This window comes from Aulostomus chinensis, chromosome 12, assembly GCF_037954235.1.
Source record: "Aulostomus chinensis isolate RoL2024-O1b breed Wild chromosome 12, RoL_Achi_v1.0, whole genome shotgun sequence".
In the NCBI taxonomy this organism is placed as follows: domain Eukaryota; kingdom Metazoa; phylum Chordata; class Actinopteri; order Syngnathiformes; family Aulostomidae; genus Aulostomus; species Aulostomus chinensis.
Window position 1 is genome coordinate 24,813,049 of NC_141331.1, and position 26,510 is coordinate 24,839,558.

General features: G+C 43.1%; 1 protein-coding gene across 3 annotated transcripts in view; it reads right to left on the reverse strand.

Annotated features, from left to right (window-relative positions):
• The window catches only part of adcy5 (adenylate cyclase 5), a 96,790-nt gene that overhangs the window by 40,642 nt on the left and 29,638 nt on the right, over window positions 1–26,510 (reverse strand). For all 3 annotated transcript variants that reach the window (XM_086220877.1, XM_086220876.1, XM_086220875.1), the window contains exons 2-3: window positions 13,880–14,029; window positions 12,118–12,239 (exon numbers count right to left, since the gene is read on the reverse strand). In XM_086220877.1, coding sequence (XP_086077003.1) covers window positions 12,118–12,239; window positions 13,880–14,029 — 272 coding nt within the window. The remainder of the gene's footprint in view (window positions 1–12,117; window positions 12,240–13,879; window positions 14,030–26,510) is intronic.

Sequence of the window (26,510 nt, forward strand, 5' to 3'; positions counted from 1 at the left end):
ACCATGGCCCTGTCACGTCATAACACATCCCTTTTTTTCAACAGTAACTTAGTTTCAGGGAACACTGTTGCTGCCTGGTCTGTTTACACATTTGCGGGCCGCAAAATCAACTGTGAGCAAACTCACCGACTGGATGACGCATGGCATCATGGGGAGGAAGGTCAGAACGCTGAAGCCAAAGTCCCACTTCATTATTAAACATTGACAATGTTGAACTATTGATCTTATTCCAAACCACCAAATATTTTGATGAAGGCGTTTATATGGGATCCTGAAAGAATACGCCATTCCCATTAACCTGCTTCAGAGCACAGTGCAATGACCACAAGAGGATGCACGCCCAGATTACATCTCTGCCTGAGTTTTGCTCTGTGGTTTGACTTGAAACCAATTCTGTCATATTGCTATCAACGTACATTTTTGAGTGTTTTCTTCCTAATTAAGAAAAAATCTGTGTACTGACTTTGTAACACTTGCTGAACACTAGAAGTGAGAGCTGTGTCAGTAAGCAGTTTGACTGCCTTGCGTGTTGTAAAAGCTGTGAAAACACCAGGGTTTCCCAAAGCACTTTACAGCTTAGGCGGTCGCCTAAGCAACAAACGCCTGCCGCCTTCACTGACATCTTCAAAAATAAATAAATAAATAAATAAAATTAAAAAATGATATTGGCCGTGTTATTCTGTCCTGCTTTCCTCCTTTCATTCCAAACCGTGACCAGAGCCAGTCTCACTCCTCAGCAGAATGCATTAAAAAAGTGTCATGAATCAAAAAAGAGTCAGTGTTTAAAATCTTTCAAAATCTTTAAATACAGGAGGTCTGTGTGGTTGGCCTCCGAACCATGGGATTTGTCCACACAGCGGCATGTGCTGGTTGAACGTCATTGCACTATTTCGCTATCCATCATCTTTCGGCAACATCTGGGAAAAAAGAAAAATAAAACTTTTTGGGGGGGACGTTCATCTGGAAGTTGGACAGCCGACCGACCTTTCTTCTTCTTCTATTTAATATGATGTTTTTTTCATATTTATTGTTTATTAAATAATTGTTTAATGTAGAGTAGAGTCTGTGGTCGATATCACAGAACATCAACCCCCGCACAACAACACGCCCCCATCACCACCCCACCGCCTTAACTAACAAAATGTCTGCGGGAAACCCTGGAAAACACTGATCATTGCTCACTCCGACTATGAAGCCATGGGGTATAGGGAGGTAAAATCAAAAATGTTATCTTCAAGGGTGTCGTATCAGAGTATTGTCTTAATAACTAAATATTACCATCCATTTACATATACAACACACTGCAATAATACCGCTAAGATTGGAATACTCCACATTTCTTTGTCTGAATCTTGTTTACTCCGGCTATGACCTGATTCAGATTCAGGTCACTGACAAAAGCGAGTCCCGTGTGACAGGTCTTGTCCTTCCAACGGCCCTTTGCCCCTGTTACGAGGAGCAGTTTGAATAAAGAGATATCTTTCCTGGTTAGATATAAAAAAAAAAATTATACTCACCAGCAGTGGCTGCTGTTGTTACCGTTTAGCAACATACGGTGTGACTTATTTCCTCCTCCCCAACCAACATAGAACAAATAAAGTGGAACATAACCAGCTCTAACCCACCATCACTTTTCTTGATAACTTTAGTCAACTACATTCAGTTACGTATGCATTTATTTTCAAGCCACTCAGGAATAAAAATGTTGTATAATCTCCAGTACAGGGGGGTAATGAATTCCCACCCCATTGCCCCACAGCCATGTAACGGGAGAGGATGCAAGTGTCATGCTTGGGAAAGCTCAACAACCATGCAGTTTTATTGGAGCACCTCCCAACATACTTACAGGTGAGTTCTTCAACTTTGGAGGTCCACTGGTCAACTGAGATAAACACAACAGGGTGTGAACAAAAGTGGAGCCAGTGGGAGCTTGGCTGGCCTTAATAAGAAAGGAGCTCCTCTGAAAAAAAAAAAGGTTTGTAGCTCCAATCAAAGTACCTGTGCACTCTCTTCTCAGTTAATGTGCATTATCAGCTGGTGATACTGAATCATGCTAAGGTACTTTGACTGTCACCTTAGGCTGTAAATATGTTAATGTGCATTATCAGCTGGTGACACTGAATCATGCTAAGGTACTTTGACTGTCACCTTATGCTGTAAATTTGTCACTTTTGTGAGTTTGGACATTCTTTAAGTGAGGATATAACCATTTTGATGTTCAAAATGCGGTCACTTTACCCCATTAATGGCAGTTAATCAATTTTATAAAGTGTTTTCAGAGCCATTGGAGGCACAGTGGTGCAGTGGTCAGCACTGTCACCTCACAGCAAGAAGGTTCCGGGTTCGAGTCCCAGCCAGGGGTCTTTCTGTGTGAGTCTGCATGTTCTCCCTGTTCCTGCTGGGTTCTCTCTGGTACTCCAGCTTCCTCCCACAGTCCAAAGACATCGAGAGGGGACCAGGTTAATCCAGACTCTAAATTGACCGTAGGTGTGACTGTGAGAGCCAATGGTTGTCTGTCTATATGTGTTGGTCCTGCCATGGACTGGTGACCCGTCCAGGGTGAACCCCACCTCTTGCCAAAAAGCCGCTGGGATAGGCTCCGCCCCCCCCGTGACCCTTAACAAGAAAAGCGGAAGAAAATGGATGAATGGATTTCAGAGCCACCGTCGTTCCTCAGAGGCGTCAGACACAACAGCTCTATCCCTACCAGAAACATGCAATGTAGTTTAATTTTACTCTTGCTAGCTTAACGTTGGCTGCCTGCTAGTAGCTGCGCAGAGCGGACTGTTTATTTATGCCAGCTTGTTTCTACGGCCTGCCATATTTCCTGGAGTAGAGAGTGACCTTTTTCAGCAGTGGAAACTCTATGGGAGGGGAATGAACTTCCCAGGTAGTCGTCAAACCTGACAGGGTACAGCGTTTCCTGCTTTGGTTCTTTTGATACTGTGATGGGGGTTCGCTAACTCTGTATGAAGGTTGGATGTGGTCCTCACCAGATTATTATGCATGTGTTGATCATACAGGTACATAAATCCAGCAGTTTCTTTGCAGTCACAGTGAGTCCTCTGCTTGAGGCATGTGCAAGAACACCAAGCGTGAAGTAATTTTGATTAGTCTCATTTAACTTATACAGTATCTGTCATTATTTTCAGTCTCTTGGGCTCTTTGCTTTAAATTTCAGAGCTGCTCAACATCTGCTTTCACTTTCATGATGCAACAGAATCACTAGGAGACTTCTGTCTCTCTCAGTGGTCTTTCTCGCCTGATCAGTCCCCCTCAATCTTAACTCTTATTGCATATTAATAATTTGCCAAATGAAGAAAATCACTAAAACCTTCAGGACAATATTTTTTAAATTGTCGGGGAGGGTCAGCTTTCCCTGGCATCATAAAGAGGAGTTCCAGCAACTTTTGCACATCAAGGTGTGCTTACAGTCCTAAAGGAGAACGGTAAACCTGAAAAATGTTGCATGAAGACTTTTGTTGCTCCAGGGGAAACGCGCAAAATCGAAGGGATTTGGAGTTGGGAAGAGGAGGCAACAAAACCCGCCCTCAGTAGGCTGCTCCTCCTCTTAGCTCTGCAGGCCACATTAGCTACATTAATAGAGCCTAGTTCCTAGCCTAGTGAACCCATTTTGAAAAGGAAGTTCACGTGGAATAAAAAGGACAATATTTGTCTAAAGCTAAACCGGTGGCTTACTTATTAAATTCCATCAGCTATGAGTGAAGAGACCGTAATCCTGGGCCTTAGTGACCACAGCGGAGAGCTTGACCTGACCAGCAGGGGAGGGAGGATGCTCAACAACTACTCCATGCTGTGTCCTTATTAGAACCCACGCAATTAAAATGAATTATTCTTGATGATCAATAAAAACAACCAGTTAAGTTCTTTGTATGATACATGCCCTGCAGTAACTCTTGTTTTAAAAACATGTTTTTCTAGTTTAAGTTCGGATTTCTTCCCAAAAATTGAGAGGAAAAATAACTGCCCAAAAGAGAGCCATTTTTGGAACTAAATATTGCTGACTAAAAAGCGCTGGAAATGTCTAAGAAAAAAAATTAGGTTATAGACTAGGATTTCATAAGGGTGCAGCTACTTATGTTTTGAAAGTAGGACAAGCCTCCATAAACAAAAGAGAGAGGCAGGTTTAGGAGGAAATATGGAAAAACAAAGGTAAAGGGAGAGGAATGAAGTATACAGAAACTCCCTTTTCCTGCTTGCAGAGGCACTGCTGTCAAATCAGTTCTGGGTCAAATCTCAGCTGAACCAAAGCTGTGTGAACTACCATCCCACTGCCGCTCTTTAACCCTGCAGCTCTGCTGGTGGCTCACTAACCTCAGCCAGCAAAACAGAAATCTTTTTCATTGTGGGGTGGGTCCAATTTTGCTGCTTCTCTCTCCATTGTACACTTGATCCTTACATTCATATCTATCAAACACTCATTCCATTCATTATTATTTTCATTTCCTGTCCTTTTCCTTCTCATTACCTCCCAGGTTCTGTTTCTTATCTCGTAGAGATTCTTGGCCGAACCTGCCCTAAACGTCATATGAACTCTGTCGCGTTCTTGCTGCCCCGTCCCTCTCGAGCCACGTGTCACATCTGGACATCTGCTTGTGTGTCTTTCGTAGACAAACAATTTACTTGAATATCAAGACATCCTGATTTGTATGCTTCATGATTTTTTAATTCATCTGTGTTGCTGCCTGCTCACCACGAGGTCTGACCTCAGTTCAGCACCATCAGCAGAACGGCCTTATGTAACACGCATATAATGGACAACTTCACACATTAAAAGCATTTTGTGGCTGCTGTACATTGTCGACCATCGGGAAGTTCTTCCTTGCAGGGTGCTGCTGGCCTACATAATAGCAACAGCCGCTACATCCGAAGAGTCCTGTTGGAGAACATTTCCAGAGCATGAACAGGGCCACCCAGCAGCATCAAAACATCCGCCCTAAAGCCCCTCTTGCATAATACTTGTGTCAGCACTCTGAAGCCACAGGACATCATGTTACTCCAGAGGACAAACACGAGTGGGGTGCCACAGTCTCAGGACATGGTAGTCCAGATTGGATATTTGGGGGTGTAAGTGCCAACTGCTTGTCCCCTGATAACTTGAACAGATAAATTTAGGGGCAATAATTTTCTAAATCAACATCTTAAATGGAACCTTTTTTACACTGAAAGTGATGTAATCATGTGAGTGATATGTTTTAAATATGGGATTATTAAGGTCTGGGTTTTTTTTGTGAGTGAGTTCTTTACTTTTTTAAATTATAAAGAAAGTGTAGAGAAGTTGTTTGGAACCTCATTTTGTAGCTAAAAGTACATTTTCTCTCAGATCTCTGGCCCATAAAGGTCAGAATACGGGTGGAGTCTCCATTTCGGGGGTGACTGGTTTGACAACAGCACCAAGGAGATGCATCTGGCACAGAGGAGCATGCTATGCTCACAGCTATGACCATCTTGATTGGCTGATGTGAATATATTCTCGACTTTAAGGGCCCTATTTAAGCATCATGCAAGCTGGGGCTCGGTCAAGTTCAAGAGTCACTGCTAGTTTCAAGTTGGCGCATCCAACATTCTCATGCCAAGCACCCTCGCCCTCTAACTAACAAATTGCACTCCATCTGTACCAGTAGGTGCACAAGTATGCTAATGAGGCTGGTCTGGCACAACCATGGCGTAATGCTGTTTTGGGACAACAGAAAACGTTTTCACCATAGACCAAGAAGAAGCTGATCTTTGGTCAATGGCGTTATGTCATGTCCCAATGGCTATTTACAGGGCACATCAATCAGATGAGCACATGTGCAGCTTAGCAATACAGTTCTACTGATGACCAACAACGTGCAAACATTGGCCGCCACTTCCTCCCAGGCTTGCTTCACCTCTGGTGGCATCAGTGGACGCCTGCTGTTCCCTTACATAAACATAAGATGTGCATGTGCCTACACCTGGTGCATGAGGAGGTCCATTCCCCCAGATGAGAAGCACAAGCCCTGATTACAGCAAAGCTACATCAGTCAGTTTAGTTGTACACCATTGCCTGTCTCCGTATCAGCAGCCTGCATCAGCTACTTCTGAATAGTTTCAATAAATGTACTTTTAAGTGCATTTTAAGGTATCACATGAGAAGAATTTAATGATATTGTAAGAAAAACAGTTTTTAAATTCATTGAGGTGGTTTTACCCTTTTTTCAAAACCCAAATGAAGGCATGTAGAGAACATTGAACTCAAAATATATTAATATAAAATGTATGTACACTCACAAGGCGATGCACTGATTTTATCTGAGCTGAGAGTGACTTGACTCAGGTAAAGAAATAACTGGTATGCAATAAAGTTGTAACTTTAGATTTCCCTCAAATAAAAAATACAAATATCCAATTCAGTGGGCAGTAATTGGCTAACTGAAGCAGTTATTCCTTTAACAAAGGTTTTTAACTAACAATGTCATGATTGTACTGATGCCTCTTAACCCACGTTGACAAATGAGACTACAGACAAACCCATTAATCATTTCCAGCAAAATCAGATAATCCACTGCATGTAAAATTATGAAGATTTTAGTCAAGATTTTGTCATTCTTCTTGTCACCGTGTATCTGATAGATTAATGACAGTATGGGCTCCAACCAGCCTCAGCCAGGAATATCCAGCCCTTTACTGCAGTTGTTATTCTGGTAACCGCTGTTGCTTAAGGGAAGGAAGGACCCGCGGAGTCAACTCAAACTGAAGGATATAATGGCCGCTATGGTGCAAAGCTTTGATACGGACAGAATAAATGAAACGGCGAGTCAGGAGAGGCAGATATTCAGAGATGGTACCAATGTGTGACCTCCTACTGTTACATTTGCACAACAGTAGGAAATGGAATGCGCATCAATTAAATTGGTCTTTTTCCAAAAGCAGCGAGTGTATGAGCAGTTTAGACGAGAGGTTCAAGACCTGGGATCAAGTCAGACTTAGATAAATACTGACAGGGAGATTTTCTGACCTGCTTTGGACAATTACTTAATGACTTGTGTAATAAATGATTTAATTGTTCAACCCCAGCGATGAAGAAAAGTATAACAACAAAGAACATTAAAATGAAACGGTCCAAATGTAACATTGTGTGTAATGGTAATGAATTCAGAGAAGAGAGCCCATGCATCTGGATAACTGGCTTATTAAGATTTTAGTCTTTGGATTTCCTCCTCCTCTCCACTCCGCTGTTTCTTCAAAGACTTTGGCCAGGGACTTGTGACTGGCTCACCAAGACTTTTATTTTGTTTGAATTCCTTGTGATTTGACTTGGACTTTCCCCTGAAGCTTAAGAACAGCTTTGCCATGTGGACCGATGGGAGACTGCAGAGCTGCTGCAGCACCTGACTTTCTCCCCACAACTCTGCTGATTGTACTCAGTGAGGCCGCGCTGGCGGCACTGTGGTTTGGCCTGAACTGAACATGTGGAGCGAGTTCAGCTACAACTACAGATGTGCATGTTCCCTTGTAGGACTCAGGTACCGCACTGATGGCACCAGTAATGGCTTTAGTAACTGTACCCGAGAGCAGCTTTAGAGTGCTACTTCACCCAAAATGTGTATTTTACCTTTCAGGTACTAACAAATAGTAGTGAAATAAGGACATTTCTTCCCCACTGCATCCCTTCTTTGAAACTCCAGAAAACAGAAAGAGCCAGCCACTATAATGTGTAGTGTTTTGACGATATATCAAGTGTGTATCAAGTGTTCATAACTTGTTTCTGCTGCCCTCAAGTCACTAAAAAAATTTTTTTACTGCAAGACCAGGCTGAACTGGTAAAAATTTAATCGCTTAAGAACAACTTTAAACCCAAAATATACAATCGCATGCCTGTTGTAATGAATGTGTAAAATTACCTGGTATTTTTGAGCACGCGGGACCAGAGCACAGGCGGCTCCTTCCCCTCCCTCTTCACCTCTCCAGCTACCCGTGTCCTCTCTTTCTCTTTAGTCTCAACAGTGAGAGCTGTGGCTTCGCTTCCTGTTGTAACTCGACCTCTCAGCAGAACCCCAATTACCAAACGCTCCCTGTCAAGCACCGTCACACCTGCTCTGATGAGCTCATAACAAAGACCTTTCTAACAGTTCGAAGGCAAACTTTTCACCCCACCTAAACGCAAACGTTCAAATCTTGAATAAAAAGTCACAGTAATTTAATGAAAATACTGATATTCTCTCTCTCATGCACACAAAATTGAGGTTTCTTTTTTATTTTGGCAGACAGCAGTACAAGTTAGTTGGGTCCATGTAGAGTCTATAACCTACCCTCTGCCTCACTGAGAGGGTCCAGAGAAGAGGAGAGGAACGAGTGCAATGACTGTTCATGGTTTTTACTCACTTCAGATCATGCCAGAGATAACAAATCTAAATGAAGCTAACTGGGTTTGCTGAAGCTTTTCAACCTTACTGCTAATATATGGTATGGTACAGCTTTTAAAAGAGTTAACACAACAAAAACTTACTGAGCCAATCCTAAAACCATGATATACACTAAACTATGGATTTGGAGAACCATTTCACGTGCCGCTCTACCAAAGATGTGAATGTGCCATTAGCCTTCTTCCCCCTGGGATGGCTGTTCCGCTGCTCTTGGCTTCAGATGCAGAGGATCTGGTTTCTTGGTGGGTAAATCCTTAATTGCAGACAAGACCAGTGTATTGTACGCTCATGTGACTCGGTGCGAAGTGATTTCAGTTCACTTCAGTCACATGGACAATTCCTGATAATGATCACATTAATAGTGATGAAAGACCTTGTGTACAGAAGCTCCAAGTCCATAACCTGACGCTCCATCCTGGGAGTTTTCAAAGGGAAACATCAAAGCAATACACAGCTTCAATAGCACCTATTATATGTCACGGTTGAAACGTCCACCTGACTATGAAAGCTTCAGGCCCTGAGCCTGCGGCTGGTCTTGCCGCATACATGCAGAGTTTCCATCACTCCTCGAGACATCCCAAAACCCTTGTGATGTCCCCACTTTTCTTCATTTGTAGTTTCTGTTTTTCTGTTTGTGTGTGGGGGGCGGGGTTGAATGGCAGGGGTGTGTCAGGAGTATGAGACAAACCTGCTCTGAATCCAAAATGACCTGATTTAAGTGGACGGACGCAGTGCAGGCTTGGTTCATGCAGTCAGTTAAGCAGCTACACATTTAAAGGAACACACCAACTTTTTTTTGGAAATGTTCTTATTTGTCATCTACCCGTCTCCCCTCTATGTCTGCAATAAGAAGGTACAGTAGACACCCACTGAGACAGACTCAACGCTAGTTTGCTTAGCAAAATGAATGGTGGTGGATAGGCAGGTTAGCAAACCTCTGTCTTGCCTGCTTAGCTTCTAAAACCCGCAGGTCCTCCTCTGTGTATTGTGGTTCATAGAAAAGGTTGGGATCTTGGTTTGCCCAGAAGTAATCCTCTTCATCCTCTCTTACAAAGTCAGCCATGATTAGTAGCAGCAGTCACTCCTCTCGTCTTCAACCAACATATATAGTCTATATGTATTATTTCTCGCAAAGACCTTTGAAAGAAAAATGTATCTGATGATGTTTAACCAGCGGTATGCTTACACATCCCATCCACAAACATTCACTGAGCTGAGCTAACTCGCTGACTGCTGGTCTCTGTGGGTCTCTAAGGCAGCAGAGGAGAGAGGAGTCGCTATCTCCTCGTCCGGCTCTGAGGAGTCGATAAGTCAGTTCTAAGAGTTGTAGTGATCCTGAAATCATAAAAATTTTTCCATCCACCCATCCATTTTTGGGCTGCACGGTGGTGCAGTGGTCAGCACCGTGGCCTCACAGCAAGAAGGTTCCAGGTTCAAGTCCAGGCTCGGGCATGGGATCTTTCTGTGTGAGTCTCCATGTTCTCCCTGTTCCTGTGTGGGTTCTCTCCGGTACTCCGGCCTCCTCCCACTGTCCAAAGACATGCAATTTGGGGACGAGGCTGATTGATACTCTAAATTGACTGTAGGTATGAATGTGAGTGTGAATGGTTGTTCGTCTCTGTGTGTTGGCCCTGCGATGGACTGGCGACCTGTCCAGGGTGAACCCCGCCTCTCGCCCGTAGATGCTGGGATAGGCTCCAGCCCCCCCGCGACCCTTACTAGTAAGGAATAAGCGGAAGACGACGATGGATGGATGGATCCATTTTCTACCTCTTATCCTGTTAAGGGTTGTGGAGGGCGTGGAGTCTATCCCAGCAGCCTTCAGGTGAGAGGCGGGGTTCACCCTGAACAGGTCACCAGTCCATCACAGGGCCAACACATAGAGACAGACAACCATTGGCTCTCCCAGCCACGCCTACGGTCAATTTAGAGTCTGGATTAACCTCGTCCCCTCTTGATGTCTTTGGACTGTGGAGGAAGCTGAAGTACCGGAGAGAACCCACGCAGACACAGGGAGAACATGGAGACTCCACATAGAAAGATCCCGTGCTCCAGCAGGGGCTCGAACCCACAACCTTCTTGCTGTGAGGCGACAGTGCTGACCACTGCACCAGCATGCTGGCCAGTGAAAAGTTTTCATTAGTTAAATAAAAAACAACCATCATTTACTTTAAACCTTGATTATTTGTGGTCTGCCTTCTTTTGTCTGAACTCGAGTCGGTTCATGAAATCCTAATAGTCTAAGTCCTCAGCTTAAAATTTAATTATCTATCTTTGCAGGCACACGTTTTTTTAATTTCAAAATGGGAAGCAAGTCCCCACTCTATGACCGTGTCATCAAACGTGTCATCACAACACGAGTAAACAAACGCACGCTGCAGTTTCCCATATCAGCTTGAACCACAGGTTGGTGTGGTAAAACACAGGTAGTTTGAAATATATCGATGGCCTGTATTACTGATTAAATGATCAACATCGACAGTAATACGAGGAAACCCAGGCAACAGCACAGACAAACTATTCATCAGCAAATAAAGGTGTCAAAGTCAGCAATCGTGAACGCTCAGGGAGGTCATTCACGTCCGATACAGCAGCTATTTTTGAGACCAGGTTATTTCTCCTCCCCTGAATGTCTGTGTGCCAGGTATCATGTGACAGAATTCCATATCGACTGCTAATACAAACCACAAGCTGTATATAGAAACCGGTGAAAAATACACCATACTGTACACTACACAGCCGATTGTCATGGCAACGCACACACCACTCTCTTACTCTCTCCTCCTCCGCCCCTGTCTGTCTCTCTTCTGACTCTCTGTGGGTGGGCTGCACTATTCAGGATTAACCTTCAGTTTAAAAAAAATAAGTGTTTAGTCTTGCCAGTGACAGGATTACATTGTTTTTGTCTGAACACACTGTGAAAACAATCCCCTACACAGATACACCTTTTTGTTTCACCTTGTAACTAGAGTTTTATGTGGGGTGGCCAAGACTTCTTCAAGGGAGTCCCGGCCTTGTCAGGGTTGCTGGTCTAGACTGATGTCCAGCCCAACAACCAACAATCGTCGCCTCTGTCCCTCAGATTTCAGAGGAGCACCTCTCCTCCCTCCTTGGGCGCGACCTCTGCTAGATTTTAAAGACACATTTCATCTCAGGGTTCCTTTCAAATATCAATTAGAGCCTATCGATGTCAATAACATCACTCTTTTCTCTGATATTTTCAGATTGGGATTACAGGCAGCAGTTCCACGGTTGTCAGTTTTAGCTTACTTGAGCTTGGGCTAAACATTTTTGGGTTTATTAACAACTACACACCAAGAGACATAAATACAGAAATAATTCTTCTAATATGAGGGCCATACTGGATTTGACCGAGAATTATCTGATAACGGCAAATAAATACATGCATCAGTGGTGGGGAGACATGTAAAGGTTGTATCTTTCATCTTTTTGTATCCGTCCTAACCCAGGTCTGCAGGGGATCTTTAAACCCAAAGCCTTTATATGAATGTCATGTAATTATGACACAGCAAATACATGCAAGAGACATATGTATGTATTTGTGTGGTTTACAGGTCAAACATACATGTGAGAGAAATGTCGCTTTGACTCATTTATAGAATGTGAAGATGGTAGGCAGATGTGGTGTATATGTCTGCAGTAATTCCCACCCCCACATCCCCACTGGGCGGGGCTCTGATGGTACCTGACGTTGTCATGCTTCTGGATGTAGATCTTGTGAAACATCATGTCCTCCTGCTTGGCGTTTATGTCAGCTTTCATCTCCATAGCAACATGGCGGGGAAGCACTGAGAGCAGGAGACGTTCCTGAAGAAAAATGTGGGAGAAAAAAAATTCAGAGAAAAAGGCTAATTAAGTTAAGAAGTACAGGCTTTGGCCTTCAGGGCGGAGGAAGTGTGACCAACTCAGCTAGACAGCCTCAGAGTATAAAAGCACCTGTACGCACTCACGATCTGTACAGAGATCAGCTGGTGATCAAAACCTCCTGCATGGAAACATGTATGCGGTATGTTAAACATACGTGAGGAAAATAGGTTCGGAGTCCAGGCGTAAGATTGTGACTGTGACAACCCTGTACCTGACAAATAATTATGCATACAAACTTGTAATGATATACTGTGTGAGTGAATCTGCCTATAAGCGTTTCAGGCGTGTGTCATGCAGAGAGGTTTTCATTTTGACATAGTGCCTCGTTTATGTCCCTCTCCATCACATTTCATGTTTATAGACGCATGAATGTAACAGGAAGGAGTGAAAAGGACCTTAGCGGTCTTAATCCGTTCTGCCTTCACATGGTCTGGACTTAATCACTTAATTTCACACCAGTAACGACTACTTACTGATAGAGTCCAAGTTCATGTTAGCAGCTGCTATTTCTCACTGAATCTCCCTGGTTTGTATTAGCTAGACCTCCAAGCACATATCCCAGGACAAGAGTCTCATTCTAATTCACTGATAAAACTCCCTTTTGTCCTGTAAATATAATATTTTTTAGTAATCCAAGTATTTATTATATATAAGCATACATTATAGAACAATTTGTTCTGTCTCCAATTGGTACACCCATCACAGGTTGTTGTTGGTTTTTTTTTAGAGATTTGAATAGCAGTGTCACCTGATACATTTTACGGATTATTTTGAGTAGAGCAGAGGCGACCAACTACTTTTGTCCTGAGACCAGAACCTTTCCCAGCAGGCCGTAGGGAGGCCAGCAGGTAGAAAAACATCATTAAACAAAGGCATAATGTAAGAGCATGTAGAAAAAGAAACAACAGACAATTAAATATGAACACGCTGGGGGGAAATGACGTAACCAGAGGTATGAGTTTGCCGTCATTCCTGCATACGTCACAAGCTGCATTCCATTCCTATAAGACAAGGATGAGTCTTCTCTCCTCTGGTGCCCTCAGCTCAGATTTGCCCTTTGTAAGTGGTTTCAGATCACATGAGACAAACTGGTTTTGCGCTCACTAAAAGATGTTTTGATTCCCCCCCCCCCCCCCCCCCGTAAGTTAATGCTTTAATCAGCATTCAATTTCTGGGTGAAATGACTTCTTCTGGAAGACTTCTTTATCTGTCACATGTACATTGTGCAGCGAAATTTGTCCTCTGCATTTAACCCGTCCTTTACAGAGCAGCGTGCAGCAGCAAGCAGTGCTCGGGTCCAACTCCTGCACCTTGGTCAGGAGTAATTCATCTAAACTGCATGCTTGTTTGTTTTTTTTGCCACTGTGCTGTCAATGAGCAGGTTGACGTGGGTCTGAAAGCCTTCATGTTTACATGGGTGTGAGGCAAACAAACAACAACAAAGGTGCAAGCTCAACACTTTTCAGGGCCATCCTCCAAGCCTACAGGCAGTGAGTCACATGGTTTTATGGGGTATTCCTTTGAATTGGTTTAAACCATCTTTCTGGACCCTGCTGCCTGCTGTCTGTGCTCTGGCTCACCTGCTGCTGGTTTTCCCTCTGAGAGTGAAGGCGGGCCTGTATGCATTCCCTGGTCTCCTGGAAGGCCTGCCTCTGGGAGCCCTCAGCAGGGTAATGGGTGCACACACCCACGATGTTGGTACAAGAGAAGATCAGCATGTTGGACACTATCTGTGGAAAAAGGAGACAGAACGCATTAAAAATGTCGTGATTCATACTTGGCTAGAGTCTTTTGTTGCTTCTCTTTCTGCTTCCTCCCCATCCTCTTGCACCTTTTAGTAGGCAAAGGAAAGCCGGTTCTGCACCAGAAGGAGCCTCCTCCCTTTTAATCACCCAAAAATCAGTAACCAGATAAGAGATTTCATGACTCTGGGTTAACCTTCCTCATACAGTTCAACTCCCTAAATGTTTTGATTCCCATTATTTGTAACCGGTGCTTCCTTTTTGAACTAAATCAAATGATTTTACTTCTTTGAGCAACTACCAACTTCATCCACAGTCATTAATGGTATGACTCCCTTTGTTAAAAAACAAAGAACCCTCTCCAGCCACAGTCTGCCCTGAAGAACTCAAGCAGGTCTGATACACTCTGGCTCACATCAGGAGGAGTTTTTATTGGCCTCATTGGCCTGCAGGTTCAAGTCTATACTGCTCATACTCTACAGATGCGCGCGCCAGCTCTCCACACTGATGGGCAAACACTAGTGGAGACTTTGGTGCTATTGTGAATCCTGTCTGAATTGTAATTCCAGCTTTTATCTCTCTAAAGCTGGGAATCTCAAGGAATCACACCAGAGGTTTTCTCAAAGAGGTTTCCACTCTTTTCCGGGAGGCGTCGTCAAGCCAGTGATGGATGAGGATAGTTCATTCAATCACCTGCCATGTACTTTTCGAAAATATCTGAAGGTGATATCTCTCGTCACGTTAGTGCTCCACTGCAGTGATACTGATATATAAAGACAACAAAACATTTAGTCATGAGCACAATTATTATCCAACAATCCCTCACAAGTGTGAATGCGCTGGAAATATTAAGTGTTTGTAAGAACAGGAAACGATATGAGCTGAAAGACAAATAAAAAGAGCCTGATGTATTTTTTCCAGGCCTGCAGCTCTGTAGTCCCTCCTCTTATTTCCCACCCCCCCCCCCACCCCCACCTCCCGACTGTGGGAACAGGGAATCTCAACCTTTTCTCCTTGATTTTGACACACCATCCATCAGAATATCTTTGTTCAGCCCCGACATTACAGAGTCTCTTTCAGAAAAGGACTCAGCACAGCTGACTCACATGCTACATACAGGCTTGTAGGTTTCAGAATGAGTGTGTGTGTGTGTGTGTGTGTTATCAGTGAAATAACTTGGGAGTTAACTGAACTGCCTATTTGCCCGTATTTGTGCTTAGATGAGATCCCGGAGCATATTTGTGAAATGATGGCGTTCTAGCCGATGTTATTATGCAGCTCTGCATCATGTGACCCACCTGACTAGCGTATTCTGACAACAAGCACACAGCGCTGTTCAGGGACACTTAGAGGAACTTCAGCTTCATCGGTTTTCAGGGCCACATGTCCAGGTTATTAATTGCAGGGGGTTGAATGTGCAGCTGTGTGGGGGGGCGTAACAGCAGTAGGCACAACCAAAGTGATACAAAGGGAACTGAGAACAACAACCTGCCAGGAGCCTTTAGGGATGCTACATTTTAGAAGCCTTAAGATCTGTCTGGTTGCTAATCTGCTGAGCAGCTGACCAAACTTGCCGCAAGATCCTCAGGAAACACGTCCAGAGTTTTGACATGCTTTATTGGATGCCTTCTCATTTAGCTGTAGCTGTTACTTGTCAGTCTCCATTAGCTTCTTCTCTTTCTGCTGTTACATTAGGGTCGGTGATGCAGGAGGGAAAAAAAACTGAGCGAAAAACACCTTGTTGTGAGTACTTCAAAGGCAAAACAAGCACAAGTTATAACTACATTCTGATTTTTGCGGATTTACTGACATGGTTGTTTTTTGAGAATGAAAGGTGCCGCATGTGTGGGTGTGTGATGTACATTGAGGGTGTATTTTAAGTACCTTCCAACTTCCATGTGTCAGCCTCACTGAAAATCGGAAATTTTAAGTTGCACATTCACATTTGGTAGACTGTGTCCAAGTTTCCACCAATAAAACAGCTTGCTGGCGAACATTTGTCCAAGGCATCCGTGTTACAGACATTGTTTCCACTGAGTGCCAGGCAGGCAGTGGGTCCTGGGACTGGCAGCCAGCAGCAAGTCAAAGCCAGTGGCCCATTCTTTTAACAGAGCCATTTAATGGGCTGAATCACATTCACACCACGGGCTTCTCTGTTGCCGGAAACTAAGTGCAGAAAGCACAGAGACACAGCGTGTCTGTATCAAGTCAAACCCCCTTCAGCAAGTCTCCGTGCAGAAACCCAGCACACTCGGAGGGAGAGGTGAGGGCCTGGAAGTGAGGCACTATCAAGGGAAAGAAAGAAAGCTCCTGCTTTCAGACGCAGACACGCTGGTGAATTTAGAAAAGGTTGCTCTTTGCTATTTGTGCTTCTTATCTAACTGAAACATTGTTCAGCTGAAACTGACTAAACTTTAGAAGACAAATGAGGTTCCAGATAAGTGCAATCAGGCCATGAGTTGTGCCAAATTATACAGAGAGTGCTTCATTTCCCATGATATCGTAATATTAGATGCTTGAGTATTTCGATGTGATTATTTATGTATACATTACTGTCAGAGTAAAGACACCAAATATTTGACAATACATGCTCTGTGGGGGAGCGCAAAGATTCACATGAACTGTGTGATCACAGTTCATGTCTTTGACTAAATATTACATCTTGGCAAACACAAAAATAGCAGACGCTACATATAGGGGGTTAGGGCAGTTAGAGTTTTAAGTTTAATTAGTAGATGACAAGCCGTGGTAAGCGGAGGACGCAGGCGCAGAGATGTGTCCACAAAGCAGATCTTTATTAACAGAAAATCACCTCGTACTGAGGGGGAAAAAAACAACAACTATGAAACGTTATAATTCCTAAACTAAAAATCACTCCTAAGAGGCTGTAAAATTAGGAAACAAAAATCACTCCGATTGGAGGACAAACAACAGGCTAGAAAACTTCCTAAGGCTGTGAAACTCACCAACTGAAAACTCTCCAGCAGGAGGAAAAACAAATGCTACAAACAGCATCAACTTAAAGCACTCCAAACGGGAGGAAAAGACTGACTAGGCTACAACAAAAAGGCACACCTAAAACAACCGGTGGCTCTATTCTAAATACAATCAGCAAACTAAACTAAGGCTATGAAATCTACCAACAGAAAATCACTCGGTAACGAGGAAGGCTCAGGCAGGACTAACTAGAACAAGACTGTGACGAGACAAGGCTTAGGTGATCTGACGAAACACTTCGGCACAGGACAGGGGAGACGCAGACTATTTCACATATGAGGGTGATGGGAAACAGGTGGACACAATCGGGAATCAGGGATGACACTGACGACACATGGGGAAGGGCAAGTGACCTGAAACGAGAGGAGAATCAAGACTTTCAAAATAAAACAGGAAACGACAAGACAGAAAACCCCAGACGAGAGAACCTCACCGCGGTGCGACAGTAGGCGTTCTCATGAGCTGCCTCATGGCCCCAGTTGCCTTTTCCATGATAGCACCTGCGTTTTTATGCCTCCACGTGAGCAAAGGCCTTCCCTCAGAGTCAAGATGTTAGAGTGCACTCATATCTCAGGAATGTCTGACTTTGGTGTTTTGGTGGTCGTGTGTCTTCTTCCTCCCATCATCGACAACATGACTCGGGAGGTCTGGTGTGCCCCATGAGCTTTACAGGTTCATTTGCACTTCATTAGAAGATCCATCCATCCATCCATCCATTTTCTACTGCTTATCCTCTTAAGGGTGGGCTGGAGTCTATCCCAGCAGCCTTCAGGTGAGAGGTGGGGTTCACCCTGGACGGGTCACCAGTCCATCACAGGGCCAACACACAGAGACAGACAACCATTGGCTCTCACAGCCAGAGTGCCCGGGGGCTCAAACATCGAACCTTCTTGCTGTGAGGCGACAGTGCTAACCACTGTAACACTGTGCCTCCTTAATTAGAAGTTAATTCGTCAAATCATGTTCCAAAACAAAAACTCGTTATTGAAATAAAAGAATAGACAGGTTTGCTTTAAAGTCATGTGTCACATTTAAGTCTCACAAAACAAATACCAAGTTGTAGTTATCGCAAGTCGAGTGAGAATGTTTCAAAGGCCAACCGTTTTTCCTTGGTTGCAGAGACTTGCGCCCATCCAGTATTACAGCAGTCTGTATCAAGAGTTAAGGAAAAAAACCTTGATTGCTTTAATACTGTAAGTTTTTACACGCTTTAAAAACAGTACTGTAGATTTCTGTGCTACAAAATGTCCAAAACAAGTGCCAAACCTTTGTAGCGACAGCACCAACCCCTAAGAGGCTTTTGTAAAGCCCTGACTATGCACAACTGTGTTTGTGTGGATGTACTGGGGAAGGGGGGGGGGGGTGCCTCTGACAGCTGAAACTCTGCTTAAAAAATGGCAGAGAAATCATTATGTTGTCAAGTCCATAAGTGGCTAATTAGAATTACAAATGCCTACAGCGGAGGATATCCAGCGGGGGAGGATGTGCCACTTCACTCAAAGAATTGTTGCCTAAAATAGAATCATACAAGTTTGTAACCAAGTATTCCAAATGGTCGCATTAAAGGAATACAGATGCTTACTTTCAACCAGCTCGGCTATCAAAGGCGGGTTCCAGTTAGCCAGCCAGCTGCAGCTGTGCACAGAGCTACTCTGCAGCTTCCTAGCATCCCACCCCCACAACTACCAAGGAGACAACATGTAGCAGATAGTCTTTCAACAGGTCAACACAACTATTCCACAGCAGCCGACAGCCAGCACTCACACAGACCTTATTTGGAAACCTCCAGTATGGGCTTTTCCTAACCATGGAGGGAAAATGAGGGTAGGAAAACATGACTCCTTGTTTAATAAAGAAAGTGTCCCTGCTGTGAAGATGCAGGATTCTACTATCAAATAACGACAGTGGAGAAAAGATGAGTTTGGCCTTATGATCCTGCTTCATTGTTACGGCGTGTGATCAAACATTGCCTGCTCATCATTTTTCATGCACGATCTTTAACCTATTAAACAATGAAGTGATTACGTCTTAATTAGGCCCATTATCTTGTTTGACTTCACATACCAGACTAACTGACTCTGTTACACAAAATGACAAAGACCTGAACCTCTCCAACTCTTCTCCACAGGAATTTCAGACTTCAACACCCCTTCATTTTTCTGTGATTTAAACTACAGTGTTGCAGTATATTGAAGTTATTCCACTTGAACAGTTCATTCTATTCCAGACAGTCATGACTCTTTTAAAAATTCCAGAATCAAAAACAGGATTTCATTTCAATATATGACACAGTGATGCTGCCTGCTGGAGCACAAACCAAAATGTCAAACTGTTATTCAGAAATCCAGACCATCATTTGATGAAGAAATGTGTACAAAATTACTTCATTTTTTTGGTCTAGTCCGATATTCTTGTATTTAACAATATCATTATATCGTGATGTTTGGCCAATAGCTGATACATAAAGAAATTTAGGATATTCATTCATTTTCCTTAATGTCCAAAACATTCGAAAAGTCGATAAATCCTAAATTCACGACATATTCAATTGTTTCTTGAGCAAAGAACTAAAGATTTGCTGACCCAACACAATTTGTTTTTCAATTACCACTATCTGCTGATATCAACGACGCCCTGAACGTATCGCGTGTCCCTAATTTTATGTCACTGCTGCTGTCTGGAAGTAAACCACACACAGCGAATGCACAGTTCAATCAGTTTCACTAACGTACTAATTTACTAATTTTTCCTCATCAAATGAAATTGCTAAAGGTTCTGTTTGTAGAGAGAGATGAGGAGCAGGCTGCCGTCTAACTCTACAACCTCTGCGCAACCATTCATCTCAAAATTAACAGCTCTGCACGTTTGTGTATGAAATAGTGTGTTTTTATATAAAGTCTGTTCCCTGGTACTCAGGTCTACCCTCTGCTTTGGTTTGGCCCGGTTTGGAGCTGTGAGCTGTGAATTACTCCAGCCATGTCCAGGTGTCGAGGAGCTTGAATAAAAAGATCGAAGCTCCACATTTCTATGTGGCAACTGATATGAAAGTGAAGATAACTAAGAAGGAGCGCTCATCAGATGACGCGACAAAGGTCACCCAGCTGAACAATTACATCATCAACTAATGACATGAACTCATTGCTCCCACCATCTCATGTTCTCCTCCTTCACCACCTCTACTGTGGCCTGTGTCAAAGATTGAAGGATGCACATCTGTTGGCAGCAGCAGCTCTGCTTTCCTATCCCTTAATTTGGAGAATTAATCAGTGTCGTTCCATTTGATCCAGGATTGGATACATAGATACATCTGGATAGTTTTCCAGTCTGTTTTAGTCTGGGGGAGATTACACAACCTCCAACCTCATAGCTCCCCACTCTTCTTATACACGGTATTAATTCATAATCATCTGAGCCAAGATTTGTGTGTCCTCACTATTAACATGCCATCATATGTCTTTAAGATCTACTTAATATCAAACTATTCAGTGTAAATCCATTGTTGCATCAAATATTCAGAAAAAAGTATTGAGATACTAAAACTGAGGCTGCAATTGTACCCACAAAAACAAGTTAACAATGTGTAGAAAATGTAAACAGGGTCAGGGAAGTGGTTCAGGAGGAATACAGCAAAGCAAGAGTAAAAGCACTATAGTCACTGATTCACTCACTCTCTCTCTCTCTCTCTCTCACACACACACACACACACACACACACACACACACACACACACACACGTGTATCCACAGAAATATGCATCAGATTTGCTTTTTGTGTCTATTTCTTCCAGAAGTAACTGAATTCAACTGTGTAGTGAACATAGGAAGGTGCAGCAAATCAACAACGTTTTGTAATAGGTCGTAGTATTCAAAGTGATACTTCACCCAAAAATGTATTTCGCCTTTCAGATACTCAAACAGGTGTCTTGAGCTCACATGAATGTTTTTTTTTCCCTCCTTCATGACGACCTTGTGACTCAAGAATGCAGAGAGAGCCAGCTACGTTTATTTAGCTTGAAGCTAACGGCAACTGACAGCTCACAACAGATAGTACTCACATATTTGTCAGTGACTGAAAAGGAAAAAATACTTTTTGGGCAAAGTATTGCTTTAGGAAATAACACACAATTATGTGATTGCAAGACGGAATGGTTCAAAATAGATATTATTGCGATCATGAGATCAAAAATCCCAGGAGGAATGGGATTCTCATCGACTGGGACTGTGCTTCCGTTTTGCCCTTTGATATGAACTGCAACCCTGTCAAGCCAATTTCTACTTTTATTCTGGATGAAGTTATGACACTGATTATAAAGGTACAGCGCCTTAGTCAGCACACTGAGGCACATTGTGTCTCTAAGGATATAATGCAGGTCATGTGCTGCATGCTGATTACTGTGATCAGCCTCCTTCTGCAGGGCAATGTACAACAGGGGCGGTGGAGGGCGGTTCCATCACATGAGAGCCTGCTGTTATTTGTTGCTGGATTTTACCTGATTTTACACTTGAGCTGTCAGCTGCTGTTTTAATGCCTCTGCAGCCACGAGCAAACCAAGATCAAAGTCTTAGATTTCTCTCTACTGCAGTACTGCTACCACAAATACATAGTATCACATTACATCCATTTATTTTACAAATATTCAATCAGAGAGGAATTCAATCCTAAATTCATTCTGCAGCCTGAAACTAACCCCAAATGCAGAGCCAGATCCTGAACCATCTTGGTGTCACAGGCGTTGGCCCCCAGAGGACCCTGATCCCAGCACCACCAGGAAGTCCATGAGGACATGAGACCACTTAACCTACCAGGCACCTCAAAGAACAGAACGGAGAAAGCTGCCTGACACGGTCAGAGGTGACGACCGAATGATGGAAAATGAAGATCAAATTTTAAAGAAATAGTTTAAATTCTTGTCACAGCCAAAACATGGAATTAATTAGATTATCTTTTTAATCGCTTCACAACCCTAGAAATAAATATTGGCATGATATCATATAACACAATAAACCTGTTAGCCCACACTTGTCTTCACATGTTGAACACCGTGCACTCATTGGAGGAGTGGGTCTCTCTTAACTCTAGGGGGAGAAGTCTTCCTCTTCAGATGCCAGGATGCTCTGATATGCTCATCTGCTAGTTGCTAAATTCGTCTGTCATGTGTCGTTGGGGAGGTTATGCACAGTGGGTTCATAAGAGCTTTTTCTTTCCAAACAACCGCTGAAAACAATCCATTCGGTTCTGCTGAAAGATGCTAAAACACTCATGGTTGTTCTTTTCACCCCCATCATATTAATCACAATCTTGCAAACCTTGGTGAACACACAGATATTGATCAGCGCAGGTGAGTGTGTCCGTGAGTGTTTTTAAGTGTTGTTGACATTGTCCACAACAGGAATCGAGTTCTGCTGGAACCTTCAGTGTTGTGCACCGCAGCCTGATTCATTCTAAACAGCCAACAACTGAGGAAACAAACTGTCACACAGGCTCAAATACTTGATTCTGGAACCACAAGGGTAAACTTGTCCTCTGACCCCCAACTGGAGATCCTTCAGTACCCACACAGGTTCAGTACCACATATAATTAAAAGGTCAACCAGGTAGCTTCTGTCCCTGTTACGTGACTGCGGGTTATGTGTGACATCAGGAACATATGGGAAAGTGTACTGATTTGTAACATTTGACAGAAACTGTTACAGCTGATGATGTCAATGCGCCAGTGTTTACTGTAGCGAGGCTCTGAGTCTTGATGTGGTCAGCATTAAAGCAGTTGAGCTTCTGAGGTACCAGAAAATACTGTTCAGAGTAACCGTTGAGTTACCTTTGCATTTGTTATTATGGTCCATAAAACAAGATACAAAGCTGCAAACCAGTCGCAAAGCGAATCATGCAAGCAAGGAAATGAATCAAAAGTTGGGACAGTAATAAGCATCGTAAGAGGCATAAGCAAGCATCGGCGTCTCTCACAGTACAGTTCAGTTCTAGGAAGCATGTCCTAAGGTTTGGGGATAACTTTTCAAACCCGTGAAGACTTCTGTCCCCAACAGCTCCCAAACATAAAAAAACATGACGCCAAACACAGAAATATAAAATTCTGACATAAAATGAGAAGAGCAGATTGGCTTTGACTGGGACCATTTCTGGAGTCCCTCTTCACCCCAGGGGCTGTGCATGAAAGCCTTTGGTGATCTCCTGGGAACTCAAAGGTCATTTTATGAGTCATGCCTTTGAAGAAGAAAAACAAGCCCACTGATGAAGAGAAGAAAAGGCACCTTTTAATTTTTCATCTCATGCATCAGAAGAGGAAAGACAGAGAGTAGACGCCGACTTGGTGGAGATTCCTCCATATTTAGAGCCTGCATTTCAGCAGCAGCCACGCTGGACAAACACTTGCATCGCTGTCTTTGATGTTGACACTCTTTTCCCTCCAACGCCTTGAAAACTGATGGGAAACCAATTCAGTTTTTTTTATTTGTAAGGTACAGTAGCATTCTACATCCACTACGACAAAAGATAAAATGATGAATTGTAGGGACTTCATGGAACCTCCACACCTCAGAACCAGCATGGATTTACTAGCTGGACTAAAACGAGGCTACACACAACCTGTGACACTGTTGCCGTGTTCCTGGAGAAGCCCAGAGTTTCTTAAGAGGAAGGAGTTGGACTGGGAAGGCTGCCCCTCGTCCGCCTTAATTATGAAACACCTGGGTCTCCTGGGACCACCGGCTCTGTAATAATGCTGGTCATGCATTTCCCATGGCTGGTTCCAACAGACAACACCTCAACGCAAGTGGTGGTGTGAGTGTAGGACCTCAGAACACAGTCTACCATTGTTACTGAAATTATGATGATACTAATATTGTCCAAGCATCTTTTTGCCTGATTATAAAGTCACATAAGAATCCATTCAGGACTGTCAGACATATTAGCAAGCACGCTTGCTCTGTTGCTGAATATTAGCTGGGAAGATTCTGATAAGACTACTCTCATTTCATAGTTTAGCATGGTGGTTCTCAATCTGGGGGTCAGGAACCCAAGGAGGTCACAAGATCATTGGGGACTCAAGCTAATGGCAACTGTAATTTGTCTTGGCATAGGTTTTATTTATTGAGAGTCAAAGTCTGCCCACTCTTGAAATCTCTGGAAACTAGTACTACAAAACACTGAGCGCAGTTCTTAAACTATTCATAGCAGGCTTCGGTACTTTGGCTTCATGAGAATGTACTTCTTGATGTGTTCTTTTAGGGCTAAAGTGCAACGTCGGTGGCTACGTTGAAGCTATTTGGAAAAATTCTATAAACTAAAGACTAAATTGAGTTCATCACTCTATAGATGGTCAAAAATTACATCCTGAGGGTTGTGACTCTAAAAGGTTAGGATCCACGAGGGTAGCAGAGTTAGCATCCACAGCTCTATGAAGACACACTGGGACGGTGGCTATGCTGTGATAGGGTGTTTTCTGGTTAAAGCAGCTACTAGGATTTTGTTACCGACAATGTAGCTTTGTCAATTTAAATCCGCTGCATTTCTTTATGGTAAATGGACCCTTCGGTTGACCTTTCAGAACTTGAATGTTACATGAACAAGAAGCAGCTATTGTCAAATACTTAATAGGTACAACTTTAAATGTTTCACCATAACCGCACGAGTTATTTCTTCTTACACGCTCACGAAAAAACACAGAATCACTGCAGGTATCCTGCATACTACAAGTGCTGCATCCTTCTTTCACTGACTTCAACACAAAAGCATATCCTCTAGTAAAGCCAGTCAGGCAGATCGTAATGGTAGGAGGTGGTGGTGCTCCTGGGAAATGCAGTCTTCATTCTGGTAAACGCAGTTGCTTTTTAGCCAAAAGAACTTCCAACACAAACTAACAGCGCACAGCTGCCTGAACACACTCTTAACAAACAATAGTTGTGATGTAACATATCTCGCTCAGAATTGTGTCTACTATGAGATTTCATTCTCATTATATTATCACGTTCTTCGCACACACAGGGGTTTCAATTATACAACATCTCATTAAGCTTGAGCAGCAAAGGAAAGCGCTGCGATCCAGAAAAGGGGGGACTTTTTGGGCTGTTGGGTGACGAGAACACTGTATATACTGTTCGATAAAGTTGGAAGTGAGAGCTCGGCCATTCTGTCGTGCGTGTACGTTGGTCTATTTGTCCGCATGTCTGTATCAGCGCACACGTTTTAGTGTCAGCAAGAGTTTGGCTGAACTTTGTTTGAACTTGGTTCATATAGAACCGCAAGACTGGACCCTAATATGCACCAGCTGCCAGAAAACATGGAAGTGGCTGAGGGTCTGCCTTGAATCCACCACTGAGAGAGGGGATGGGAGCTGATACCAGTGCCACCAAACTATCAGTTCTGCTTATTGATTCTTTATCAGTTTACATATTGATTTTGACTGATGCCTTTTCAGTTTGGAAAATTTGAGTTCTACATCAGTTTAGAGAACCAAGAGAATATTGTTTTTACTTGGACTTTCTCGGTAAAAAAAGACCAAAAAAAAAGACAAAAAAAAAACTGCTATGCCTGCCTCAATGATGCTGATGTTAATAAATCATTTTTAGCCTCAGTAAAGAACATGCTGTTCGGATGTGCTGCCAACATTGTGAGTTAAAGCATTTTCTGACATAATGTTCTTCGACTAGTGAGGGTGACGTCACTCACAGGGGCGGGAGAAGGTGTTAAACTGTAAGTAGACGTGTTACTCTTTGCATATGTTTGGCTGGAAATCACTTGACTTCCATTTCTACTGACTGACAGTCTACTGACTTCTTTAGTAAATGTTTACTGTGTAAAACACATGGTTTCGTCATGTCTCGCCGAGTAATGAGCTGGAGTCCTGTCTCGCATGCTCCAACATGGCTCAGTGGCGTGTGAACATGTTGATGCTGTTCTCTTTTATAATAGAATAAAGGACGTAGTTTGACCAGTTCTATGAAATATTAAATGTACAGCATCTTGTGCGTGAACATCATCTCCTCAGGAACTATCACACTGGTGCATTTCTGCACCCCTAGGTCCAATTTGGGTGGTGAGACATGTGCTGTTTGAAGATATACCACACTAGTAAAGAACAGAAGTTTGTCTATCGCTTATTTTGTCGTAGTGTGAAAAAGGCTTTATATTAGAATTTTGCAATATCCTCTTCAAACAGTGTGGAGAGTTGACCAATGACAATTACAACAGTAAAGTCCACTGGTCAAGAGAGACGCCACCTTCAAGAGTTGCAGGACGATTTTGCACACAGAGGACTGTATGATGAAGAATCAGGAAAAAAGAAAGTGATAGCAGCTGCTATTAGAGCTCGCACCTACTTAAGACACTTCTCCAGCTACACAAGAGGATGACACTCACGAGGTTACAACAGATATGATTGGTGTGAATAGTCTGAAAGATATTCACACTTTAAGCCAACAGTGATCAGATTTGTGATATTGTTTGTTTCGCAGCTGAT